The sequence below is a fragment of the Narcine bancroftii genome, chromosome 6 (genome assembly GCF_036971445.1).
Source record: "Narcine bancroftii isolate sNarBan1 chromosome 6, sNarBan1.hap1, whole genome shotgun sequence".
NCBI lineage: Eukaryota > Metazoa > Chordata > Chondrichthyes > Torpediniformes > Narcinidae > Narcine > Narcine bancroftii.
Window position 1 is genome coordinate 64,008,811 of NC_091474.1, and position 22,961 is coordinate 64,031,771.

A 22,961-nucleotide genomic window follows, 5' to 3' on the forward strand; every position below is an offset into this window, starting at 1 on the left:
GATGCAACCAGTCAGAATGCTCTACATGGTACACCTATAGAAATGTGTAGGAGTATTTGGCGACATACCAAATCTCCTCAGTATAGCCGCTGGAGAGCCTTTTTCATGATTGCAACAACACAGAAGCCCCAGGACAGATCCTCAGAGATGTTGACACCTAGGAACTTGAAGTTCTTAATCTTTTCCTCTGCTGACCCCCTTGATGAGGACTGGTTTGTGTTCTCCTGATCTCCCCCTCCTGAAGTCCGCAATCACCTCCTTGGTTTTGCTAATGTTGAGTGCAAGGATGTTGTTGTGACACCACTCAACTCAGAGGAGATGTTTCCGATTCATACTGATGGTGGTCTTCCAAAGTGGAAGACAAGTTGCAGAAGGGGATGCAGAGGCCCAGGATTTTGAGCTGTTGGCCAGTACAGAGGGTATGATGGCTTTGAAAGCTGAGGTGCTATCAATGAAAAGTAGCCTGATGAACAAGTTGTTGTTGTCTAGGTGATCCAGAGCTATGGGGAGATCTTGCATCTGCTGTGAAGCGATTGTGTGAAGGGTGAATTAGAGTGGGTCCAGATCTTTACTGAGGTACAAGTTAATTCTGTCCATGTCCAACCTCTCATAGCATTTCATGACAGTAGATGCAAGTGCTACCTGTCATTGAAGCAGCTCACTCTGCTCTTTCTGGATCTATGGATCATTGATGGCCTTTTGAAGTAGGTGGGAACCTCCAACCGCAGCAATGAGAGATTGAAAATGTCCTTGAACAGTCTGACTAATTGGGTGCCACAAATTTTCAGTACCCTACTAGGTTCGCCATCACGGCCTGAGGTCTATTGAAGGAGGTTCTGACATTGGCCTCAGAGACAGACTTAACAGGTTCATCAGCTTCTGCAGAGATTCTCCTTGGTACCACTGAGTTCTCCTTTTCAAAGCGAGCATAAAAGGCATTCAATTCAGTTCATTGGGTAGTGAAGCATCACAGCTATTTATGGTGTTCAGCCTACCTTGTACGATGTAATGGCCTGCAATCCTTGCCATAGCTGCCGAGTATCTAATTCTGACTCCATCTTCCCTCGCAACTTTCTCTTTGCTGCTGTGATGGCATCTGTACATCACACCTGGACTTCCTGTAGAGACCTGGATCTCCACTTGCCTTGCCCTAAGCAGGTTGTGAATTTTTTGATTCATCCACAGCTTTCATGGTATGTGCACATCGACACACACTCATCTGTGCAGGTCTTGATGAAGTCGGTTACAGTCATGCCATATTCATTCAAGTTTAAGAATGAGTCCTTGAATGTGGACCAAAGCAATTCTGCAGGTGCTCCTCCGCCTCCCTCGACCATACGTTCACCGTCTTCACCACTGTTGCTTTATTCCTCAGTCTCTGCTTATATGTCAGGGTACATCCATCTTCAAATATTTATTGACTTTTCCCTGTTTTTGAGCTCACTTTAAAATAATACAGTACAGCTTTTTATATTATTTTTCTTTCTTCCTCCAAAACTCCAAGACTGCATATTTTGGTGCTAAATGTTGTCTATCATCTGTCTACTAATTCTGTCAATCTGCCTCTTTGAAGTTTAGAAATATCATCCTTACTGTTTAGTTCATTTCTCACTTAGTTACACAAGTAAGTTTTGGGGACCAATTTTTTGGGTCAAATTTGGGGGGGTCAACTTTTACTTGGATACAACTTATGACCGTGGTAAGTATCTGCATTGTTTGAGGCGTGGGGAGCTCCAATGCTGGGACAGGGTGGTAAATCCACATTCAGGGCATCGGAAGTTCAGATGGGCGGGCTGCTGGGCCGAGGATCCGCAGTCGGGGGATAGGGAGCTTGGATGGGTGGGTGACTGAGGCAAGGATCTGCAGTTGGGGTGTCAGGAGCTTGGATGGGTGGACAAATGAGCCGAGGATGGCCAAGTTGAGGATCCGCGGTTGGGGTGTCAGAAGCTTGGGCAAGCATGTGGCCAAGGCAAGGATCTCTAGTTGGGGCGTCGGCAGCTCAAATGGGTGGCTTCGATGAGGATCACAGTCAGGCCTCAGGAGCTCAGATGGGCAAGCAGCTGAGGCGAGGGTTCGTGGTTTGGGCATTGGGAGCTCAGGACGGCAGGTGGCTGAGGCAAGGATCCGCTGTTGAGGGATCAGGAGCTCCAATGGGCAGGCAGCTGGGACAAAGATCTGTGGTCGAGGCATTGGAATAATGTATAGGCAGGCGGTCAGGGTGTCAGGAGTTTGGATGGGCAGGCATTCGGGGTGTGGGGAGCTCAGATGGGTAGGTGATCGGGGAAGCATGGATGGGCAGGTGGCCGGAGAGAGGATGCACGGTCAGGGTGTTGGGAGCTCAGATGGGCAGGGGGCAAGGGTGACAATCCACTGTCGGGGTGTCGGGAGCTCAGATAGGCAGTTGACTGGGGCAACGATCCACTGTTGGGGCGTTGGGGGCTCGGATGGATGGGTGTGTGGCCGGGGCAAGAATACAGTTGGGGACTCAGATGGATGGGTGGGCGGCCAGGGCAAGGATCCACAGTCAGGGTGTTGGGAGCTCAGATGGGCAGGGGGCAAGGGCGAGAATCCACTGTCAAGGTGTCAGGAGCTCAGATAGGCAGTTGACTGACGCAAGGATCCATTGTTGGGGCGTTGGGGGCTTGGATGGGTGGGCGGCCAGGGCAAAGATTCATGGTCAGGGTGTACAGAGCTTGGATGAGCAGGTGACCGGGAGCATAGATCGCCAAGCAGCCAGAGGATCCACGGTTGAGGTATTGGGAGCTTGGATGGGCAGACGGCCGGGTGAGGATCCATGGTCAGGGTGTATAGAGCTCAGATGGGCAGGGGACAAGGGCAAGAACCCACTGTCGTAGACAGGCAACTGGGGCAAGAATCCACTGTTGGGGCATCAGGGGCTTGAATGGGCAGGTGATCGGGGTGAGGATCCACAGTGAGGGTGTCGGGAGCTTGGACGGACAGGCAGTTGGCAGCATAGATGGGCAGGCGACTAGAGCGAGGATCCATCGTCGGGGTATTGGGACTCGGATGAGCAGGCGGCTGGGGCGAGGATCCATGGTCAAGGTGTTGGGGGCTCAGATAGGCAGGCAACTAGAGCGAGGATCCACAGTCGGGGGCTCGGATGGGCAGCTGGGGCAAGGATCCTCAGACAGGGCATAGGGAGCTCAAATGGGCAGGTAACTGAGGTGAGGGCTCACAGTCGGGGCACAGGGAGCTTCAGAGGGCAGTCGACCGGGGTGAGGATCCACAGTCAGGGCGTCGGGAGCTTGGATGGGCAGGTAATTGAGGTGAGAGTGCACAGTCGGGGTGTAGGGAGCTCAGTTAGGCAGGTAACTGAAGTGAGGGTTCACAGTCGATCCGGAGGACAGGCAGCTGAGGTGAGGATCCGCAGTTGGGGCATCAGGAGCTTGGATGGGCGAGCATTCGGGGCATCAAGAGCTCGAATGTGGGGCAGTTGGGGCATTGAGAGCTCAGATGGGCGGCGGGTCAGAAGCTGAGATGGGCAGGCAGTCAGGGTGTAGGATGAGCAGGCGGCTGAGGTGAGGGTTGGCAGTCAGTGTGTCAGGAGCTCGGATGGGCGAGCAGTCAGGGCCAAACATAGTAGGGGGGATTGATGCGATATAAAGAAAATGTAATATTTGAACCTAAAAAAAGGGGAGAGTGAACTTTTAACAAGTATATAAGGTATGTCAAATGCAAATTCTGAAATTGAGGCCTGCACCCACATGTCTAAATGATTGCAGTAGATCAAATATAGCAATGGTTGTACTAATGAGACCTGAAAAACACCTATACCTACCGTCCTTTATCCCTCCAGCCTTAAAATAGCAATTTACCACAAGACTGCTTTCATGCTGTGGTGAGACTGTCAACATTTCCATCACATGTGTATGTAATAGCAAATTAAAATTTCTTTATCATGCCCTCACATCTGTATTAATGCCAGAAATAGGAGCCTTTCACTCAGACTTTCAAATCCCAGCTGTAAATAGCCTTCCAAATCACAAAAATACTCACCAAACTGACTTTTACTATTCATCTACCAAATTTAAAACTTGCTAAACTTCATGCAGACCATATTCTTGTCTTTCCTGATACATTTAATACAACCTTCACTCTACAAATCCATAATAAATATTCTTGATTAATCCACAATTTTCTTAATAATGCTCTGTCACAATATTAATTGGCTTCTAGTACCTGGGCTATTCCTTTCACCATTTTAAAACGACATACAAAGTTAGCAGCCTAGAGAGGATTGGAAAACAATGTTCAAAACTTAATACATTTTTCTCAGCAGTCTGTGACACCTGGCAACTTACCTACTTTAAAATATGTCAAAATACCCAATAATTCTTTTCTTAGTATATTTACCCAAACTGATGCCTCACACTTCTCCTTAACTACCTTGCCTACATGGGCTTCATATTTTGTTAATAACCCCATTTTTGGTAATAACAATCAAAGAAATCAAATCAAGTTAAATAAAACTTACCTTAAACAAATCCTGCTCTTCATTATCACTCAATGCCCTTCCGAGTAAAAATTCACTCTGAACCTGGCAATGGTCTCCTATAGTTTTCCCATTATTTGATACTTGTTCCTAAGATTTTACTTTTCCCTATATATCACTGTTAAGATCAGCATAGTTTAAATGTTTTCTTACCTACAGTGTACCAGCTTGCATCAGTCAGCTTATTGATGATTGCTTCTTGGCAAGTTCCATCGGGGTTCTTGACTTCAACAACTGCTCCAACCTACAATGTAAGTCACAACCGATCAGTAACACATCGTCTGTGTCTTACAGCTGTCATTATTGAAAAGATTCACCTGAGGCCTGCTCAGAGTGCATCCTCCTTTTTGAGAAATGCACAGAAGTAGCCTATTTTTTCTCTTGCAGCTGACCTTCATTAAATGAAACAGGGGCCAGATTCACAAACAACGACGTCAATTAACACAGCACCTTTAACAAAGTATTTTTCCAGAGAGTAGCACAGCTCTAGAATGCTCCTTGGCTAGTTAATGATTGCTGACTCTCAGGTGCTGGATGGGTTCCTGAATGGCCAATAATGTCACCAGAAATAAATAAGCAATCTTTGTTGATAATACTGGGCTCATATAAAAAATTGGACTGGTTTGAATCACAAGACAGCAAAATAATTTTTTCTTTTGGGTAGATGAGAAAGTTTCGATAAATGAATTGTAATAGGCTAGTTGGACTAGCTGGTATTTTCTTGTTTTGTGCCTTTAAGTATATAAAGTAAAACAAAATGTACTGACCATTGCCACAGACAATGAGCTAGATATGTGACAAGCATTTGTCTAAGTTCACTGCAATTTTTATACTCTTAATCAGGTCAATTTACTCCAGAAAATTGAGTTTATACCGATTTCTTCCAATAAAAGCAGGGCAATTTATCCCGGAGAATTCAGGGATACAAGCATAATTACAGAAAAATTATCTGAGTAAAATTTATCTGAATCACTTGTGTCAGTGTTGTTATGAAGTTTAATTTACTTAGTAATCACTCAAACATAACTTCCCCAGCTGGGGTTATCACAGTTACCCAATGTAGACAGAAACAAAGATTCTCCAAAAAAATTCACAGGAGATCATTCAACAATTTTGATACTCGACAACTGAGGGAGATATCTGGAAAACTAATCAAAACTTGGTCAAAGAGATGGGTTTTATGAAGCATTGTTACATGAGGGACAACTAAAGGTTTGAATATATTATGAAAGGAATTTCAACCTCAGGTAGATAAAGGCATAGTTGCTACATAAAGGTAACCATGAAAATCAGAGATGCCACTGTTGTTAGAGGGTCTTTGAACTGGAGAAGCTTTGGAGAGAAGGGAAGGCCATAAATGTATTTAAACAAGGATAAGAATTTTGCATGCTAAATTGGACTTAAGGTGAGTCAGGTTTGTGAAAATAGCTGAAATAAGGAAGAAACAAGTTAGAATATGGAAAGGCTTCAGTTTACAGAGGGTGGAAACAGTGGTTGATCAGAAAAGCTTTGAAAGTGTTTACTTGAAAGCATGGATAAGGGAAGAATACATCAAGTTCTGGCTCACCAGCATGGAAAGAGTGTTGCTCTTTACTGGACTGAAATGAGGCAGGGGATGGGAGTAAGCTGTCTGATATAAATGATTTAGCAGATTCAATGCCAAGTGCTTTTTATCCCCAAACAAGACATCCTGTAAAAGGGAATTAAACATGCATACTGTACAGAGGTAATAGTTTAGTAAATGCAAGGGCTGTCTGTTGGCAAAGGTTGTACAGAATTCAGAGCATTTGAAAATATCTTTTGCATTACACAATCTTGTGCTCATTCAATCAAAAGGTTCATAAATCAGCTTGGACAATTGATGCACTGCTTTACAATAAATTAGTCTTTGTTAATTAATGTGTTAGAATCACAGGATACTAGAGCAGGTGACTAATCCTAATGAGCACATGCTTTGCAGTTAATATCTATTATTCCACATTAAAGTAGCTAACTACTGAGCAAGGGTCACTCTTCCCCCAGAAGGCTGAAATAAAATAACATCTGATGCACAGCAAAAGAATAAGTAATGGGAGATCACCTGTTAGCTCCTTGAACCTATTCTACTATTCAAGCTTCAACTTCTACATTCCAACCAAAAATCTTTCAATATTGGCCTTGAATATACTTAATGACCAAGTAATCAGAGCCATCAGGATAGTTTGGGACAATCACAAATTTTCAATCCTCAATGGACTGACATATTCTTCTGAGAATGTGATCTCCTGTTCTCCACTTCCCTACAATCCTACCAGCATCCACATCATCATCCCCCTTTGAAAAGTTTTTATATTCTCGTCTCAAAGGCTAAGCATAGTCAGTCGCTCCTGATACTCGTCCTCACACCCTGTCCCCTGCAAGGTCTCCATCCCCTTCTCTCAATTTCTCAGTCTCCTCCGTATCTGCTCCCAAGAGTCTCTGAAATGTCTGTCTTCTTCCACAAACGTGGCTTCCCCTTCTCCACTATTAACTCAACCCTCACCCACATCTCCTCCATTCCCCGCTCATCTGCTCTAGTCCCCCCCACCCATAGCAACAATAAACACAGAATCCCCTCATCCTCACCTACCACCCCACCAGCCTCCATATCTAATACATTATCTGCCGGAATTTCCACCAGACACATTTTTCCTTCTCCTCCCCTCTCAGACTTTCATAGGGATCACTCGCTCCATAACTCCCTTGTGCACTCTTCCCTCCCCACCCATTGCCCCCCGACTGACACCTTCCACTGTGGTTGTTGGAGATGTAAAACTTGCACCCACAACTCCTCCCTCACCACAGACTGAGGTCCCAAACAGACATTTCACCTGTATCTCCAAAGAACTAATTTACTGCATCTGGTGCACCCTCTGTGGCCTTCTCTACATCGGAGATACTGGTCGCAAATTAGCACCTCTTCTCCGTCTGCAACAAAAGCAACCTCCCTGTAGCCAACCATTTCAATTCTGAGTCACACTCTCAAGCTCACATATCTGTCCATGGCCTTTCACACTACCCCACCTTGACCACCCACAGATTGGAAGGAAAACACCTAATTTTTCATTTGGGCACTCTCCAATCCCAGGCCATGAACAATGAGTTCAATGCATTCCACTAATCAGCTTGCCTTCCCACCACTCCCCCTTTAACTAGTCATTCCAGTTCCTACTTCCACCTCTCCACCTATCATCTCCCCCCTTTTGTTCAGACATCTCTCATGTTCCCCACACCTTTTTTTTTTAATTTTTTTTATTTTTCACACTATAAACCACATTGATCAAGATACATACATTTTTCTTTTCAAATATATACAGTGTCGTTTTCCCCACACCTTGATGAAAGGCTCAAGCCCGAAACATTGGTGATGTATCTTCACTTTTGCTACATAAAGGCACTGTTTGACTTGCTGAGTTTCTCCAGTATTTGTATGTTTTTTCACAACCACGGTGTCAACAGAATCCTGTGCTCCTAATAGTCAGTTCATCCCTTAAGTAGGTGAAGCCACCATATTCTGCAGTTCTACCAATCTGATAACCATCAGCGGGGATGTGAAGAATACAAAACAGATATTCAGGATAGAGTACGTTTCCAATTATTCTACTTGCTCGGGACAGGACGTGTATCAGTTAACTACATTTTTCAGATAACTGAGCAATGGCTTTAAGCAGTCCAGTAGCATCAGCAAAATACTTGTATCTGCCGACACCAATCCCTGAAACCTCTCCCCCACTGTCACCAATCCAGTCTGGAAGCCTAAGGTCTCCACTCCAAACCTAGACACCTCCCCACCACTGTCACCGATCCTACCCGAGAGCCCAAAGTCCCTGCTCCTGCCGCTGCCACCCCCACCCCCCCCCCCAGGTCCAACACTGCCACCCCTCCACTGTCTGACACTGCCACCGCCAACCTCCCTCCCACAAGTCTAACACTACTGAAAAATCAGTGCCCCCCCCCCCACCAAAGTTACCCTAATGTCCTGAAATTAGATTTGTTCCGATGCCGACTCTGGGGAGAACAGAGAATCAAGTACAGTGGAGGATAAAGAAGAAACAGAAAGAGGGAGGGCAGAGAGTTACCTGAAATGAGGACAATTTCCCCATGCCTGACCTGCCGACTTTTAATTTTTTAACATAGACATACAGCACGGTAATGGGCTATATTAGCCCACAAGTTCATGTCGCCCAATTTACACCCCATTAACCTACACCCCAAATATGTTTTGAATGGTGGGAGGAAACTGGAGGCCCCAGACAAAACCCATGCAAACACAGAGAGAACATACAAACTCCTTATAGATGTACGGGACTTGAACCCCAGTCTGGTCCTGATCGCTGGCGCTAAAAAGGTGTTGGACTAACTCATACACCAACCATTCCACCTTCCTGCTGTCACCACATGAGCACGTTCGGTGAAATTTTTTTCAACTTATGATGTCATGTTGCCGTCAAAAATTGCCTCTGTATTTCCTGATCTGGGGACTGAGGGTAGTGGGAAATGGATGGAAAAGAAACAATAAACACTTTCAAGCAGGAAAAACACCTGTCTGTAAAGGCGGAGTTTCTTTGCCCTTACGCCTAAACACATACCTTTCTGATTGCAACGTGGCTAGCTAGTTCTGAGGCACCGATTCCAACTCTTCTCGGGGCAGGATAATCGGCAAAGCGCTGTGCTCCGCCGCTTGACCTGAATATATAGCCACTGCAAGTGGCTGATTAGGGGCGGGCTAATGATGCCGTCAGCCCGCGACCCATCTCCCCACGCACCACTCTCCCTCCATGACCCCCTCAAGGTAGGGGCACCGGGCGGGAGCTGACGGGCAGCAGGAGCCGTCACCAGGGGCCAGTGGGGCAGCAGGAGCAGTCAGTTTGAGCCATTGGGGCAGCATGGGCTGGTGGGGCAGCGGGAGCCATTGGGGCAGCAGGGGCCAGCAGGAGTCATTGGGGTAACAGGAGCCATTGGGCAATGGGGACCGTTGGGGCAGCTGGAGCTGTCAGCAGGAGACATCAGAGCAGCGGGCCCAGTGGGAGCCATTGGGGTAGCGTGAGCCTTCGGGAGCATCTGGTCAATGGGGATCAGCGGGAGCCGGCAGGGTGGCTGAGGCCATCAGGGGCAGCCAGTGCAGGCTGTGACAGCCTCATCAGGCCACTTCAGCCTTCAGCAACTCTGTGGCTCAAAATGCAGATCAATGGCCATCTTCCCTTCCCATAATCCCCCAAGCAGTCGGAACTGTTCTGGGAACCACAGAGCATACCAGCTGCATCGGGGATTATGGGAAGGGAAGACGGCCATTGCTCTGCTGCATTTTTATGACGGGTGGTGCTGCAACACCAATCGTCCCACCTCCATCAGCTCTGGAGGGCGTTATGAGGTGCCTCTTGATATGAATGGGATGCTGGAGCACCCTTTTAGGGCTGCTGTCTGAAAGGTAAGTTTTAAGTTTTAGATCCGCTCTTGTAGCCGGCCTTCAGGTGGAGGCCTAACATGAAATGGCCTACTGAAAATGCAGAAAGAAGTGGTTAAGAAAAAGAAACACTAGGCATCTCTTGCTCAGGATAGTCCAATTTCTCTTTTTATAAAGGTGGTTAGTCAAAAAGTCAAACAATGTTTAAACTCAATCTAGAGTTGCATAAAAAAAAGTGCTGAAGTGTTTCAATTTCAGGGGAAAGAGTAGATTCCAATAACCTTTATAAATATATGTACCCAATTAAATGGCAAAACCATCACTGGTGTGCAAATTGATTGTTGACCCTATCTTCTTCTTTGGCTTGGCTTCGCGGACGAAGATTTATGGAGAGCTAATGTCTACGTCAGCTGCAGGCTCATTTGTGGCTGACAAGTCCGATGCGGGACAGGCAGACACAGTTGCAGCGGTTGCAAGGGAAAATTGGTTGGTTGGGGTTGGGTGTTGGGTTTTTCCTCCTTTGTCTTTTGTCAGTGAGGTGGGCTCTACGGTCTTCTTCAAAGGAGGTTGCTGCCTGCCGAACTGTGAGGCGCCAAGATGCACGGTTTGAGGCGAGATCAGCCCACTGGCAGTGGTCAATGTGGCAGGCACCAAGAGATTTCTTTAGGCAGTCCTTGTACCTCTTCTTTGGTGCACCTTTGTCACGGTGGCCAGTGGAGAGCTTGCCATATAACACGATCTTGGGAAGGCGACCTGGAGACGTGACCTACCCAGCGCAGGTGGATCTTCAGCAGCATGGATTCGATGCTGTCGGCGTGTTTCTAGTTATAACACTACATTATTTTCACTTATACAATGCACACATTCATATAATATGCAGGTATATTCCAGATTCCGACTGACAAAAGCAATTTGCGTTTAAAAGAGACAGGAGACAAAGCACACTATCTGCCACAGTTAATCTTACATAATTAACACCCAATCAACTTGGAGGTTGCCTGTGAAGGCCACCTGTTATTAATATTTCAGTAATATCCTGCCAGAAAGGTGTCACCTTCACACACAACCACGTAGCTTGTAAGAACAGTCCTATTTCTATCCCACACCTAAAATACATTTCTGATATTTCCAATATTGATTTATGCAACTTCTGTGGTGTGAGATATAATTGGTGTAGGAAATTATATTGTACTAATCAGTATCTAGCATTTATAATTGACATCATGCTATCCAAACACCAATTGCAACACCTCCATCTGACTCGCATCTCTCTGTAAACCTGGTTTTGTACTTTCACTCTGGAGAGCACAGTACATCTTAGTTATAAACTTGGGTGTATTTCCCGGCCAAATCATTCGTTCCATTTCACTATTTCAAGTGGACCCTCATCATTCTCTTAGGAATTATCTTAGCTGGGAAAACAAAATAAAGCCCCATTAGCTACTTTGTATTCATTTCTAATTATTTATTTTCTATTTATATCTATTACCTTTTTGATATCTTTCATAATCAAAAATTTTCAATGGCATTATCTCACTCGTCCATATTTATTTTATAACCTGATATTCTTCCATATTTTTCTAAAGTTGTTTGTATTTTATCAAGGATTCAGCTGGGTCAGATACACATAATAGCACATCATCAGCAAATAAGATAATTTTATAGAAACAGAAGATAGGAGCAGGAGTCGGTCATTCGGCCCTTTGAAACCTTTAATGTCCGGATCTCTCCATATATTCTCCGCCAGTAGTTCAATAGCTAGGATAAAAAGTGCCAGAGACAAACACAGGACATTCCAGTCTACTCAATCTATTCAAGGGATAAAAAACACTGACATCTGAATGTTAGTTATAATTTTGGCTTGTGGTTTATGGTAAAGAGTTCTTAACCAGTTAACTTTCTGACTAAACCAAATTTTTTCAATATTTTAAATAAGAAAGATCATTCTAATCAATCAAATGCTTTCTCTGTATCAAAAGAGATAGTTATGTTTGGGCTCAACTTTGATTTTTCCATATGTATTATATATATACGAGATAGACAACAGACTCACCAAGGCAAATAGCGCCTTTGGAAGACTACACAAAAGATTCTGGAAAAACAACCAACTGAAAAACCTCACAAAGATAAGCGTATACAGAGCCGTTGTCATACCCACACTCCTGTTCGGCTCCGAATCATGGGTCCTCTACCGGCATCACCTACGGCTCCTAGAACGCTTCCACCAGCGTTGTCTCCGCTCCATCCTCAACATTCATTGGAGCGCTTTCATCCCTAACGTCGAAGTACTCGAGATGGCAGAGGTCGACAGCATCGAGTCCACGCTGCTGAAGATCCAGCTGCGCTGGGTGGGTCACGTCTCCAGAATGGAGGACCATCGCCTTCCCAAGATCGTGCTATATGGCGAGCTCTCCACTGGCCACCGTGACAGAGGTGCACCAAAGAAAAGGTACAAGGACTCCCTAAAGAAATCTCTTGGTGCCTGCCAATATGGTGGCACTGCAAAAAGAAAGGAACACGTCTGCACCGAACTGAGTGAACCAGTAACTGATTCCTTATTCAAACAGACCACGCTACAAAAGCAATACTGCGAGACCCACCCCCCACCTGCCGCGCTGTCTCATGGGAGTGACATCAGCGCACAGTCTCAAGGGCGGTGCTTGCTCTCACAGTCTGCTCATAAGCCATGGCGCTTCTCCTCAGTGAGGTGTGTGCTGTGGTGATTCCGCTCTTGAGTACGGGGCCGGATCGGACCGCTGTAACACCCACCCCAGAATCGCAAACAATTCTCACAGTTTTTGTTTTAGAGTCCTTAGGAGGATGGCGAAGTTGCCGCAACTGAGGGGCTGGGAAAGGTTTCATGGCATCTAAGTTTCAAACGGTCCATAGTGAACATGTCCTGTCTACTCCTAACGTCCAGAGTAAAAACCATCTCAACCCTCTTAAGCACTTTAAAAGGTTGATCGTAGGGGCATTGTAAAGGGGTTCCTGACGTAAATAAAATCAGCAGTTTTCAAATCTTCTGGGGCATGGCAGGGTGGCGTACCGTGTGTGGTGGTAGGGAGTGGGCGTGGGTTGGGTCTGCTGTCCCTTAAATGCTGCAGGACATCCATGGCATTGAGTTGAGGTTCAGTGGAGCTGAAATGGAAGTCACCTGGTGTCCCATAGACTCTCAGCCAACGGGGTTGGGAGGCCTTCTTTGGGTACTGTGCGGATGCCGAGCAGGACCCGTGGGAGTTCGTCCATCCAGTTTGGGGCCCTGGAGTTGAGCTTTCAGAAATGCTTTCAAGTGGCAGTGAAAGCATTCCACTAGTCCGTTCGCTTGGGGGTGGTAGGCAATCGTGTGGTGTAACTGGCAACCCACAGAATTTTGATAGTGTTGACCACAGGGAGGAGGTGAACTGGGCTCCTCGGTCGGAGGTAATGTGTGAGAGGACGCATGCAAGTCTCTGTGTCACAGGATGGCATAGGGACTGCCTCTGGCCAGCGTGTGAAACGGTCAACCACAGAGAACAGGTACCTCATCCCTTGGGTGAATTGCAGTGGTCCTACCATGTCCACGTGGAAATGGAAGAATCTGTTTTCCATAGGTGGGAAGGATTGTAATGGTGCCTTGGTGTGTCGCAGGATTTTGGCACATTGACATTGTAAGCAGGTCTTCGCCCAAAGAGAGAGACTTCACAGCATAGTCCATGCCATATGAAGCGATCTGAGACGAGGTAGACCGTTGATCTGATGGAGGGGTTCAAAAGTCCATGCACTTGGTCAAACATCTGGAGGGAAGACGGGTCTTGGGCGGCCAGTGGACATCACGCAAAGGAGTAGTGGTCCTCTGTTTCAGGGGTGAACCCCTGTACCTGCAGTCCTGTGATGGCCATGTGATAGGCCTGCATGTCTGCATCGATGGCCTGGTCCCTGCTTAGTTGGGCCATGTTGGAGATTGTGGGCATGAAAGTGCTTCTGCTACTACTTTGGACGTCCCTGCAAAGTGTCAGATGTCTAGTAAATTCCGAGATATAGGAAAGGTGGCGTTGCTGTCTGCTCGACCATGGGTCTGAGATCTTCCCCAGCATTTGCACCAGTGGTTTGTGGTCTGTGTGGGCCAAGAAGGTGGCTTCAGACAGTGCTGTTTTGGTTGTGTTGGAGTGCTTCCGTGGCCCAGGTGAGAGTCTTCTCGCCCCTTTTGAGGAGGTGGGATAGTGGTTGCATGATGGCTACTGCTCCTGGGAGGAAGCGATGGTAAAAGTTCACCATACCTACGAATTCCTGCAGTCCCGTGAGAGAGGTTGGTTTGGGAAAACTGCAGATGGCTTTTACCTTGTCAGGCAGTGGTGTGGCTCCCATGCTGGTGATATGATGTCCCAGGAAATTGATGGTGTCCAAACCAAACTGGCATTTAGATGGGTTGATCGTTAACCCATGAGCCTGAAGATTGGTGAAGAGCTGCTGAAGGTGTTCCTTGTGTGTTCCTGCATTGGGGCTGGCGATGAGAATATTGACTAGATAGATGAATATTCCCTCCAGGTCCTGATTCACCACATCCATAAGGCATTGGAACATCTGGACTGCATTTTTTAGGCCAAAAGGCATACGCAAAAATTTGAAAAGCCTGAGCATGATGACGATGGCAGTCTTTGGGATGTCATTGGGGTGCACTGGGATCTGATGATATCCTTTAACCAAATTGACTTTAGAGAAGATCCGAGTTCCCCAGAATCAAGCAGTGAAATCTTGCATGTGTGGCATTGGATACTAGTCTGGAACTGTATGTCATTTAACCATTGGTAGTCTCCACAAGGGCGCCACCCTCCAGAGTTCTTGTGGACCATATGTAGGGGGGAGGCCCAAGGGCTGTTCGAGCAGCGGACGATACCCAACTCCTCCATGGTTGCAAACTCGGTTTTGGCCAGGAGGAGTTTATCCTGGGTAAATTGTCTTGCCCTCGCGTAAACTGGTGGTCCGATGGTCTCAATGAAGTGCTGCACACTGTGTGCAGGTTCCACGTTGTGGAAATTCAGGGTGAGCAGTGACAGGAAAATGGCCATTAGGTAAGTGTACTCGTTGGAGGCATGGACTCACATCAGCTGGAAATTTTGTTGGTGTACAGTGAAGTGAAAAGCCTGGAAGGTTGCTGCGTTCACTAGGCGGTACCTGGTCAAATCCACCAGCAGTTCGTTGGCCCACAGAAAGTCTGCCCCTAGGAGGGCCTGACCCACAGAGGTGACTGTGCACTCCCATTGCAAAACTGTGTCCTTGGTGTGGATAGTCACCAGTCAAGTTCTGTAGCTGAGGATCTAGAACCATTGGCTGCCTGAAAGGGGAAACCTTGGGGGTTGTTTCTCCACTTGAAGAATGTGGGCAGTATGAGGTTGATCTCGGGACCTACGAGGAAAAGTCACCCAGTCTTCAGGTCCCGTAGATACAGGAAGCCTTTACTATTTGAGTTCCATGGGTGGCTGGTTCACAAAAGAGCTGACTCTTGCTGCTGTGACTGAGTCCAGGGTGCTGACAATGTGCCAGCCAGAATTTAGTGTCTTTAGCCGTTATGCCTTTTAACATGAACTGTGCCTCAGCTAGTTGCAGCCAGCTGCGTGGCTGGTTGGGCTAAAATGGCGGCAAGTGGATGCCCACAGCGTTCACCACCATAGCCAGGGCAGGAGCAGAAATCGTTGCAACTGTACCAGGTTTGTCGCTGAAAAGCTGGTAGAGTCCAAGCTGCTGTGTGCTCGGTAGGTCTCAAACTGCTGAGACCTATGTGGGGTCACCACTGTAGTGCCCACAATACGGTGGCGCTGAGAAAAGAAAGGAACACGTTTGCATCGAGCTGAGTGAAGCAGAAACGGACTCTTTATTCAAACAGATCGCGCTACAAAAGCAATATTGCAAAAAAAACCCTCCCACAGTGGCTCATGGGATTGATGTCAGTGCACAATCTTAGGAGTAGTGCTCACTCATGCAATCCGCTCTTTAACCCTGGCACTTCTCCTCAGTGAGGAGGTGGTCTCTGCACTGTTGAGTGTAAGCTGTGTGCTGTGGCGATTCGGCCCCTTGTGTACGGGGCTGGACTGGACTCCTACCATATGTTACTATATCGGCCTCTGTTTTTATTGCATTTATCCTTCTAGATGACTCCTCTGACTTTACCTGCGAAGATAAGACTTTATGTGCCTGTTCCCCCAATTCATAATATTTTTGTTAAAAGCCCTACAAAAAACAAGGAAGAAGAATCCTTCCCTTTAGCACCATTCTCCCCCTTACACTGGAGTCTCCATCTTGCTAATGCTTTACTTAGGTTTTCTCTTTTTTCTGAGCTCTCCATGAACATGACAATAAAGTTTACTTTCAACAATAAATATACAAGACGATTTTAAAAACATACAACTTTTACTTAGTCCCATTGAAAACATTCTTCACAGCCTTCCTCTTTGGCAGCCTTAGTCTCTTCATAAACTTTGCAGGAAGTCCTCCACATCGTTCTTAGTCTTCAAATATAATCAATTACCTTCTGCTACTTCAACCCCCAGAGTCATGGGTTATATCATCAAATATTTCAAGTTTTTGGTATGTATTTGTCTTTTTACATCGTCAAACCCCTTCCATTGCTTTATCAAATTTTGATAAAAATAGCACTTTTTTTCATGTTCAATCTTGGGCAGACCAATATTTTGCTTAGAGTGTTCATAAGCTGCTCCCAGAATTGTCTCCCATTCCCAGTGACTCAAAAGTCTTACCAGGACCAGTTGTGGCCGCTGATCGCCAGTTCTCTTGGGTCCAATGAGTCTTTTCAATATGCAGTTTTTCTCTGAATTTGTCTTCTCCCAGCACTCATGGGATCCAAGTTTTGAAGTTCACCAGATCTCTTTCCTCAATTCTTTCTTTCAGTCCAATAATTCGGACATTGTTTCATCTGCTAAAATTCTCCATGTGGTTGATCTTGTCCAGCAGACTTTGTTTGTCTGACTCCCATTCCTTTGCATCTTTCTCCAAAACTTTTAGCTTATCCTGTGTTTTTACCAAGTCTACTTCTGCTTGGTTCATTCTTTCCATTAAGTTTCAATGATATCTTTCATTTCAGTCATGTCTCACATTACATTTTCAACACCTGCAAATCGATTGCTGAAGTTTCCCATTTTCTCCAGGATAATGTTTAGTTCTTGTCCCGACTTCCCAGCTCTGCCAGTGTCCACTGGTTGCGAGACCACTTTTGCACTGCTCCCCTTCAGCCTTTTCCTGGATGAGTAGAAACTTCTTCATTTTTTGTTCTTGGCTGCCTCGGTTTCTTAGTAGCTGTTTTATCCATTTTTTTAATTAAAAATTCTTAATTTTAAGTCTTTTTCATACTCTTCACAGAGAGCTCAATCAGAACACATCTGTCTAGATCCTTCAGATGACCATACCCTCTCCTGTCAGCGTTTTTTCAATGCTGCTATTATTGTCCCACGTCTGCTATAAATTGCTGATTTGACATTCCCACGCCTACTATTAATGTGAGCATACTTTAAACATGTAAAAATATTCTCTATAGCACGCACATGCATAACATGCAGTGGGGTGGGAACCTGGTTTGTAAAATATGCATATAACTAGAGAACATGATCATGTTTGATATATATCATATTTGTCTTTCTCTCTTTAATGCTGAATTTTAAAAATCTTTTGTAATATGTATGCCCCTGGAAGGGTTTGGATTTATTGCCTGTTTAATTATACCAACTAATTTTAATTTAGAATTATTTATATTTTTAATGTTTAAAATACAGTAAGTATGAAACATCTAGAAGAAAACAGCACATTAAGAATCATTATATCAAACTAAAATGTAATCTTTAGTCATATTGGAAGGAATCATTTGTTGGATCTGAAAGTAAACACATATTAACTGTTACAGAGTTCTGTGTTGTGTATTGACCTATGTGTTGTGTGGTTTGATGTTAAAAAGTGACAGTTTGCCTTAGAGAGCCACGATGAAGGTGGACTGCTGAGAGTGGGAGACGGACTGAGCATGTGCAGAAAAATTATCTAAAAATTTCTGGACTTGGACGATAAACCACCACTGGGGGTGTTGTGGAGTGGAAGAAGGACCAGACCATGACTCATGGTCAGCTTAGAAAGTTGGGATTTCAAAAAGGATGAACACTCCAAAGGCACCCAGAAGGATCCGGACCAAGCCAGTTGTTCCTCTCTCCAAATAACACAGGAAGACAACTTTGAATTTTGGGCTCTCTCTCTCTCTCTCAAAGATCTTCAAACTGAATTTTGTTTATGATCTTTGCTTCAGTTGAGATTGAAGTTTTGTGAGTTTTGTGTTTATTTTGTGCTTGTTTTTCTGTGGGCTGGTTGGAAATATAACTTAGACTTTAATTACACATGTTATATTTAGGCTAGGGAATTTATTAGTTTTACACTGTTATAAAAATTTGCATAGTAACCAGTGGGCATTGTTATAAAAGGGGGTGATTTTGAATTAAAGTTTGAAGATGAATTTTTTGTTAATAAAGTAATTGTTCATCTTTACCCCTGTGTGATATGCCTTCTTTGTGGTTGCTGGTTTGATCTTGTAACATAACCAACAACCTCTAACAACTGCACAAGCTAGAATAACTAGTTTCACAGCACTTCCGGAATTGCCTTGCAAAGCAGCCACATGCTCTAGGAAAGCCTCTAATGAGACCACAAGCCTCTGTGGAATCTGCTGATCTCATCTAAATCATGGAGATACAGTTGACTTCAATGTTTTATGTAGGAAAAATAAAAACAGATCACTAAATTAAATAAATATTAATTAAAGACAGGATTCAAGTTGATTTTAAAGACCAGCATATCAGAAGTTGGCAGGCAGGATTAGGGTGAACGCAGTAAGGCTGTGCATTAAGGGAGGACAGGTTTGGAAACTCCTGAAATGACATGCATGGACAGCCAGCCAAAAATCTTGTTTTTATGAAATTGTTTCTATGAAATAAGCTCTGTTGAGATATTTCAGGTCAATAAAAGGAAGGTGAAGGAAACATATTCGAACTTCCTACCTTGTCAGTCACCCACTGAACACAAAGCATAAGGATTTCATTTATAAATTCAAATCAGCACAAAGCTGAGTAATTTAATAAATATTATAGATCGGGGGTGCAGTAAATTTGGGTGAAAGAAATATATTCAGCAGAATCAAAAATGGGTTATTCGGTTTGTTGGAAGGGTGATCAAAGCTTAATAAATTATATGTATGAAAGGTAGTCATCATGACATGAAAACAGAAATTGTAAACTCCAAAAACACACATCCCATCTGTTACATGCCAAGTTCAATCTGCAACACAAGACACTAGAGAACATGATCATGTTGATATATATCATTAGTAATGTCTTATTTGTCTTTCTCTTTTTAGTGCTGAATTCTTAAAATCTATTGTAATATCTGAGTGCCCCTGGAAGGCTCTGGATTTATTGCTTGTTTAATTATAGCAACTAATTTTTTTATTTAGAATTATTTATATTTTTAATGTTTAAATAATTTTTTAACAAACTATTTGAACCATTTCTAATCTCAAGTCACAGAACAAGTAATGAAAACCAACACATTTAACTAGTATATCTTATGTAAAGCAACAGCTAAATCACTCAATGGCAGATGAATGGGAATTCTTCCAGACTCGGCTGAGGGTGGCAGAGTTAAGACACATTTGATTTCTTGACTGAAAAAAGTAAGAACTGGCCTTGAGATGATTTGCACATTCAATGAAGATTTTTTTAAACAATATTTATAGAGAGAGAATGGGAAGCTCCCACACTTATCTCTCCCTCTCTAAAATTCTTGAAAGGAATGTTTCCTTTCAAATCTTTCTCCATCAGCATGCTTCCCGCTATCTCAATGAGATCAGGTGTGATTTATATAAAAGAACCTCGAATCAAAGTCACAAATGACATAATCTGCTACTATAACTCAGATAACCCTCATTGCAGTCCTCATCACGACCTTTCTCCTCCAGCCTTCCCCAAATATCCACACCACTGGGAACATACCTACCGATCCAGCAGCTACTCCATCTCACAAAACATCAACATATATATTCAATTCCCTTCAAAGTTCCATCCCAGTCTCTAATACAAACATGTTGCTCTAAGATAAATTTTCCAACATCTCTGGTCTGTTGGAAAACTGGGTCAAAATCTAGTCACATGTTAGCTCCAACTTCCTTCAGGCTAATTATTGGTGGTCTGTCAGTTTATTGTCAGCTGATTGTATAAGTACAACCTGACGAACTAATGTTCTCTGATCCTCAGTGCAAAATATGTAGACATACAACCAGACATAAACACACATACAAACAATATAAGTGAAGGACAAGTACTTCATCTATAAAAATATTGTTTTGTACATGTTGAAGTCTTTCTTCAACTGCATCACTCTCACCTAATCCCTTTCATTACCTGAGTCACCATGACAACTTGGGGAAAATTATTCATCAGGTTTGACCTCAAAATAAATTGATGGCCAAGTTAAACCTCTGGGATTTCAATGAAATCACTCCAATGTTCAAAGAACTCAGCAGGTCTCATATCATGCATAGGAGGTAAAGATACATAACCAACATTTCAGACCTGAACCCTTCTTCAAAGCATCTTTGGACACTACATGACTTGCTTCAGCATTTTTGTATTTTTACAATAACTACAGTGACTGCAGACTTTTGTGTTTCACTCCAATGAGAGGTTGGTTCTATTTGTTGTATACTTACTTGAATGTGTAAACACCATCAAGGCTAGCTCCCCAGTTTCTTTTAACAGGTTAACAGTGTGACCTAACCTGCTAATCATGAATCGCTTTCACCTACTATTGGTGACCTACATCTCAAAAGTTAATTTGATCACTGACAGTGTTCCTGACATCATTAAACCAGAATGTCTGCTTCCCATAGTAAAATCTCTGCAGTCTGAGAACATTTCCTGCTGTGTCAATTTTCGAATTATATACTAATTTCCAGATGCATATTAACATAGTCCAATGTCAAATCAAGACAGAGAGAGAAAAAAAACGGAGAGAGAGAGACAGACAGACAGAGAGAGAGAGAGAGAAAAAACAGAGAGAGAGACAGACAGACAGACAGACAGAGAGAGAGAGAAAAAAGAGAGAGAGAGAGAGAGAGAGAAGGCAGACAGAGAGAGAAAAAACAGAGAGAAGAGAGAGAAAAAACAGAGAGGAGAGAGAGAGAGAGAGAGAGAGAAATGCTTATCAGTTGAAATATTGCATTTTTACTCAGGTAAGTTTCAGAAGCAGTACCACAACTTCTATCTGGTACTTGTTTATCAGCTACATGTTGGATGGGTGGGATGTAGCCAAAAAGTACTATTTCAATGCCAATAAAATCCATTCAACACATCAATATATAGCTTTTCTAAACAATTTAGGCCTTTTATTTTCCTCAGGATTCAAGGAATGTATAAAAATGCTTGTTCATACCTTGAGCGGACCCTTGATATGATCATCTTGCACTTCAACGGTCGATGAATCATGTTTGAAAGTTACCTTTAAAAAAAGAAATCAAACAATGTCAGTACAAATGTGGATCATTTATGTATGCATTTTCGAGTAATTTAAAAAAATTTTCTGGAATCAATTAAAACTGTTGCTTGACTATGTTCTTGATTGCTCACCAAGAACAAAAGTATTTTTTTCTCTATTGAAGTTCAACATTGCATCCTTGACCACAGGTTGCAGGTTTCACAAAGAAATCAATTTCAAAGAACATTTTCAAGCATTTTTTTAAAGAAATTATAATCTAACTATAAAAGTGGCTTCATTTATGTAGTTCAGACTTTTTGATCCAATTAATTTGAAGGGTTTTGGAAGACTGAGGGCAGCAGATGCAATCGAATATCATCAGCTTAAGTTTACCCATTCTATCACATCACGCTGACCACACTTGCAACAATAATTTCTTCGTCACTGAAAAGATAGAATTGTGGATTTCCCATCCCAAGTTCAAAACTTGGAAAGGGAAACAAACATTAACTACCTTGAGTATGGGAGGAGTCACGTGATGGAGTAGTGGCCAGTAGGGTAACTCCAGCCCTCTCCAGAAAAGTTAAAAAAAAGGTAGAGAAAAAACAAAGGCACTAACACAGAAACCATAACAAATTGAAAGTGAAAGTGTGGAGAAAATGGCAGCAAAGAAAGAAAAACCAAAAACAACGGGAAGAAAAGAAGAAGGAAGGACGTCGGAGGAGGAAGGTGAAGGCCTTACCGGTACGAGGACGCCTGCCGTGGAGAGAGAAGCCTGCTCCCTGAGGTCAGTGGAAACCCTGAACTACAAAAATGGCTCACGGAGCCAAAGAAAAGTGCGCAACCGCGCACGCGCGAGGATTTGCGCATGCGCGGTGCGCAAGACAAAAACAACACCGACAGGAGGGGGGACCAGCTGAAGAGTAAAATCTCCACAGCTGAAACAGACAAGTATAACACGACAGCAAGACTCTCAACAGGAAAACATAGAAAATAACAAGAACAAGAGGAAGAGAATAAAAATAGGAAATCAAAGAAACAACAGATGACCAACCCAGAGGAATAAGACCATCACCAAGACACTTTTAATAAAAATAAGAAGAACAAAAATACCCAACAAAATAAAATAAACAACCCAACAAGAAAATCAGAAGAGACAGAGGTAAAAGACACAGATCCTGGACTCAGAAGAAGAGGAGGAAGAACGCAGAGAAATGGAAGATGAAGGGAAGGGCAAGTACATGGATATTTTTTTTAAAGAATATATGGAAACAGTAAAAGAATGGCAGTCACAAGAATTCAGTGAAATAAAAAGAAGAATAAAAAGTACAGAAGAAAAAATGAATAGATTAGAGATGATCATGACAGAAATAGGAAAAAGAGTGGACAAGGTGGAAGAACGAGAAACAGCCATAGAAATGGAGGTAGATGACTTAAAGAAATTAGAAGAATCTGATAAAAAAGTTAAAGAAACACAGGAGCTGTTAGCTCAGAAGATATGTATAATGGAAAACTATAATAGAAGAAACACTA

At 43.7% G+C, this 22,961-nt stretch overlaps 1 protein-coding gene across 9 annotated transcripts in view; it reads right to left on the minus strand.

Annotated features, from left to right (window-relative positions):
* The window catches only part of arid4b (AT-rich interaction domain 4B), a 239,110-nt gene that overhangs the window by 108,465 nt on the left and 107,684 nt on the right, over positions 1-22,961 (minus strand). For all 9 annotated transcript variants that reach the window (XM_069885135.1, XM_069885139.1, XM_069885133.1 and 6 more), the window contains 2 exons: positions 21,387-21,452; positions 4,667-4,757 (listed from right to left, as the gene is read on the minus strand). In XM_069885135.1, coding sequence (XP_069741236.1) covers positions 4,667-4,757; positions 21,387-21,452 — 157 coding nt within the window. The remainder of the gene's footprint in view (positions 1-4,666; positions 4,758-21,386; positions 21,453-22,961) is intronic.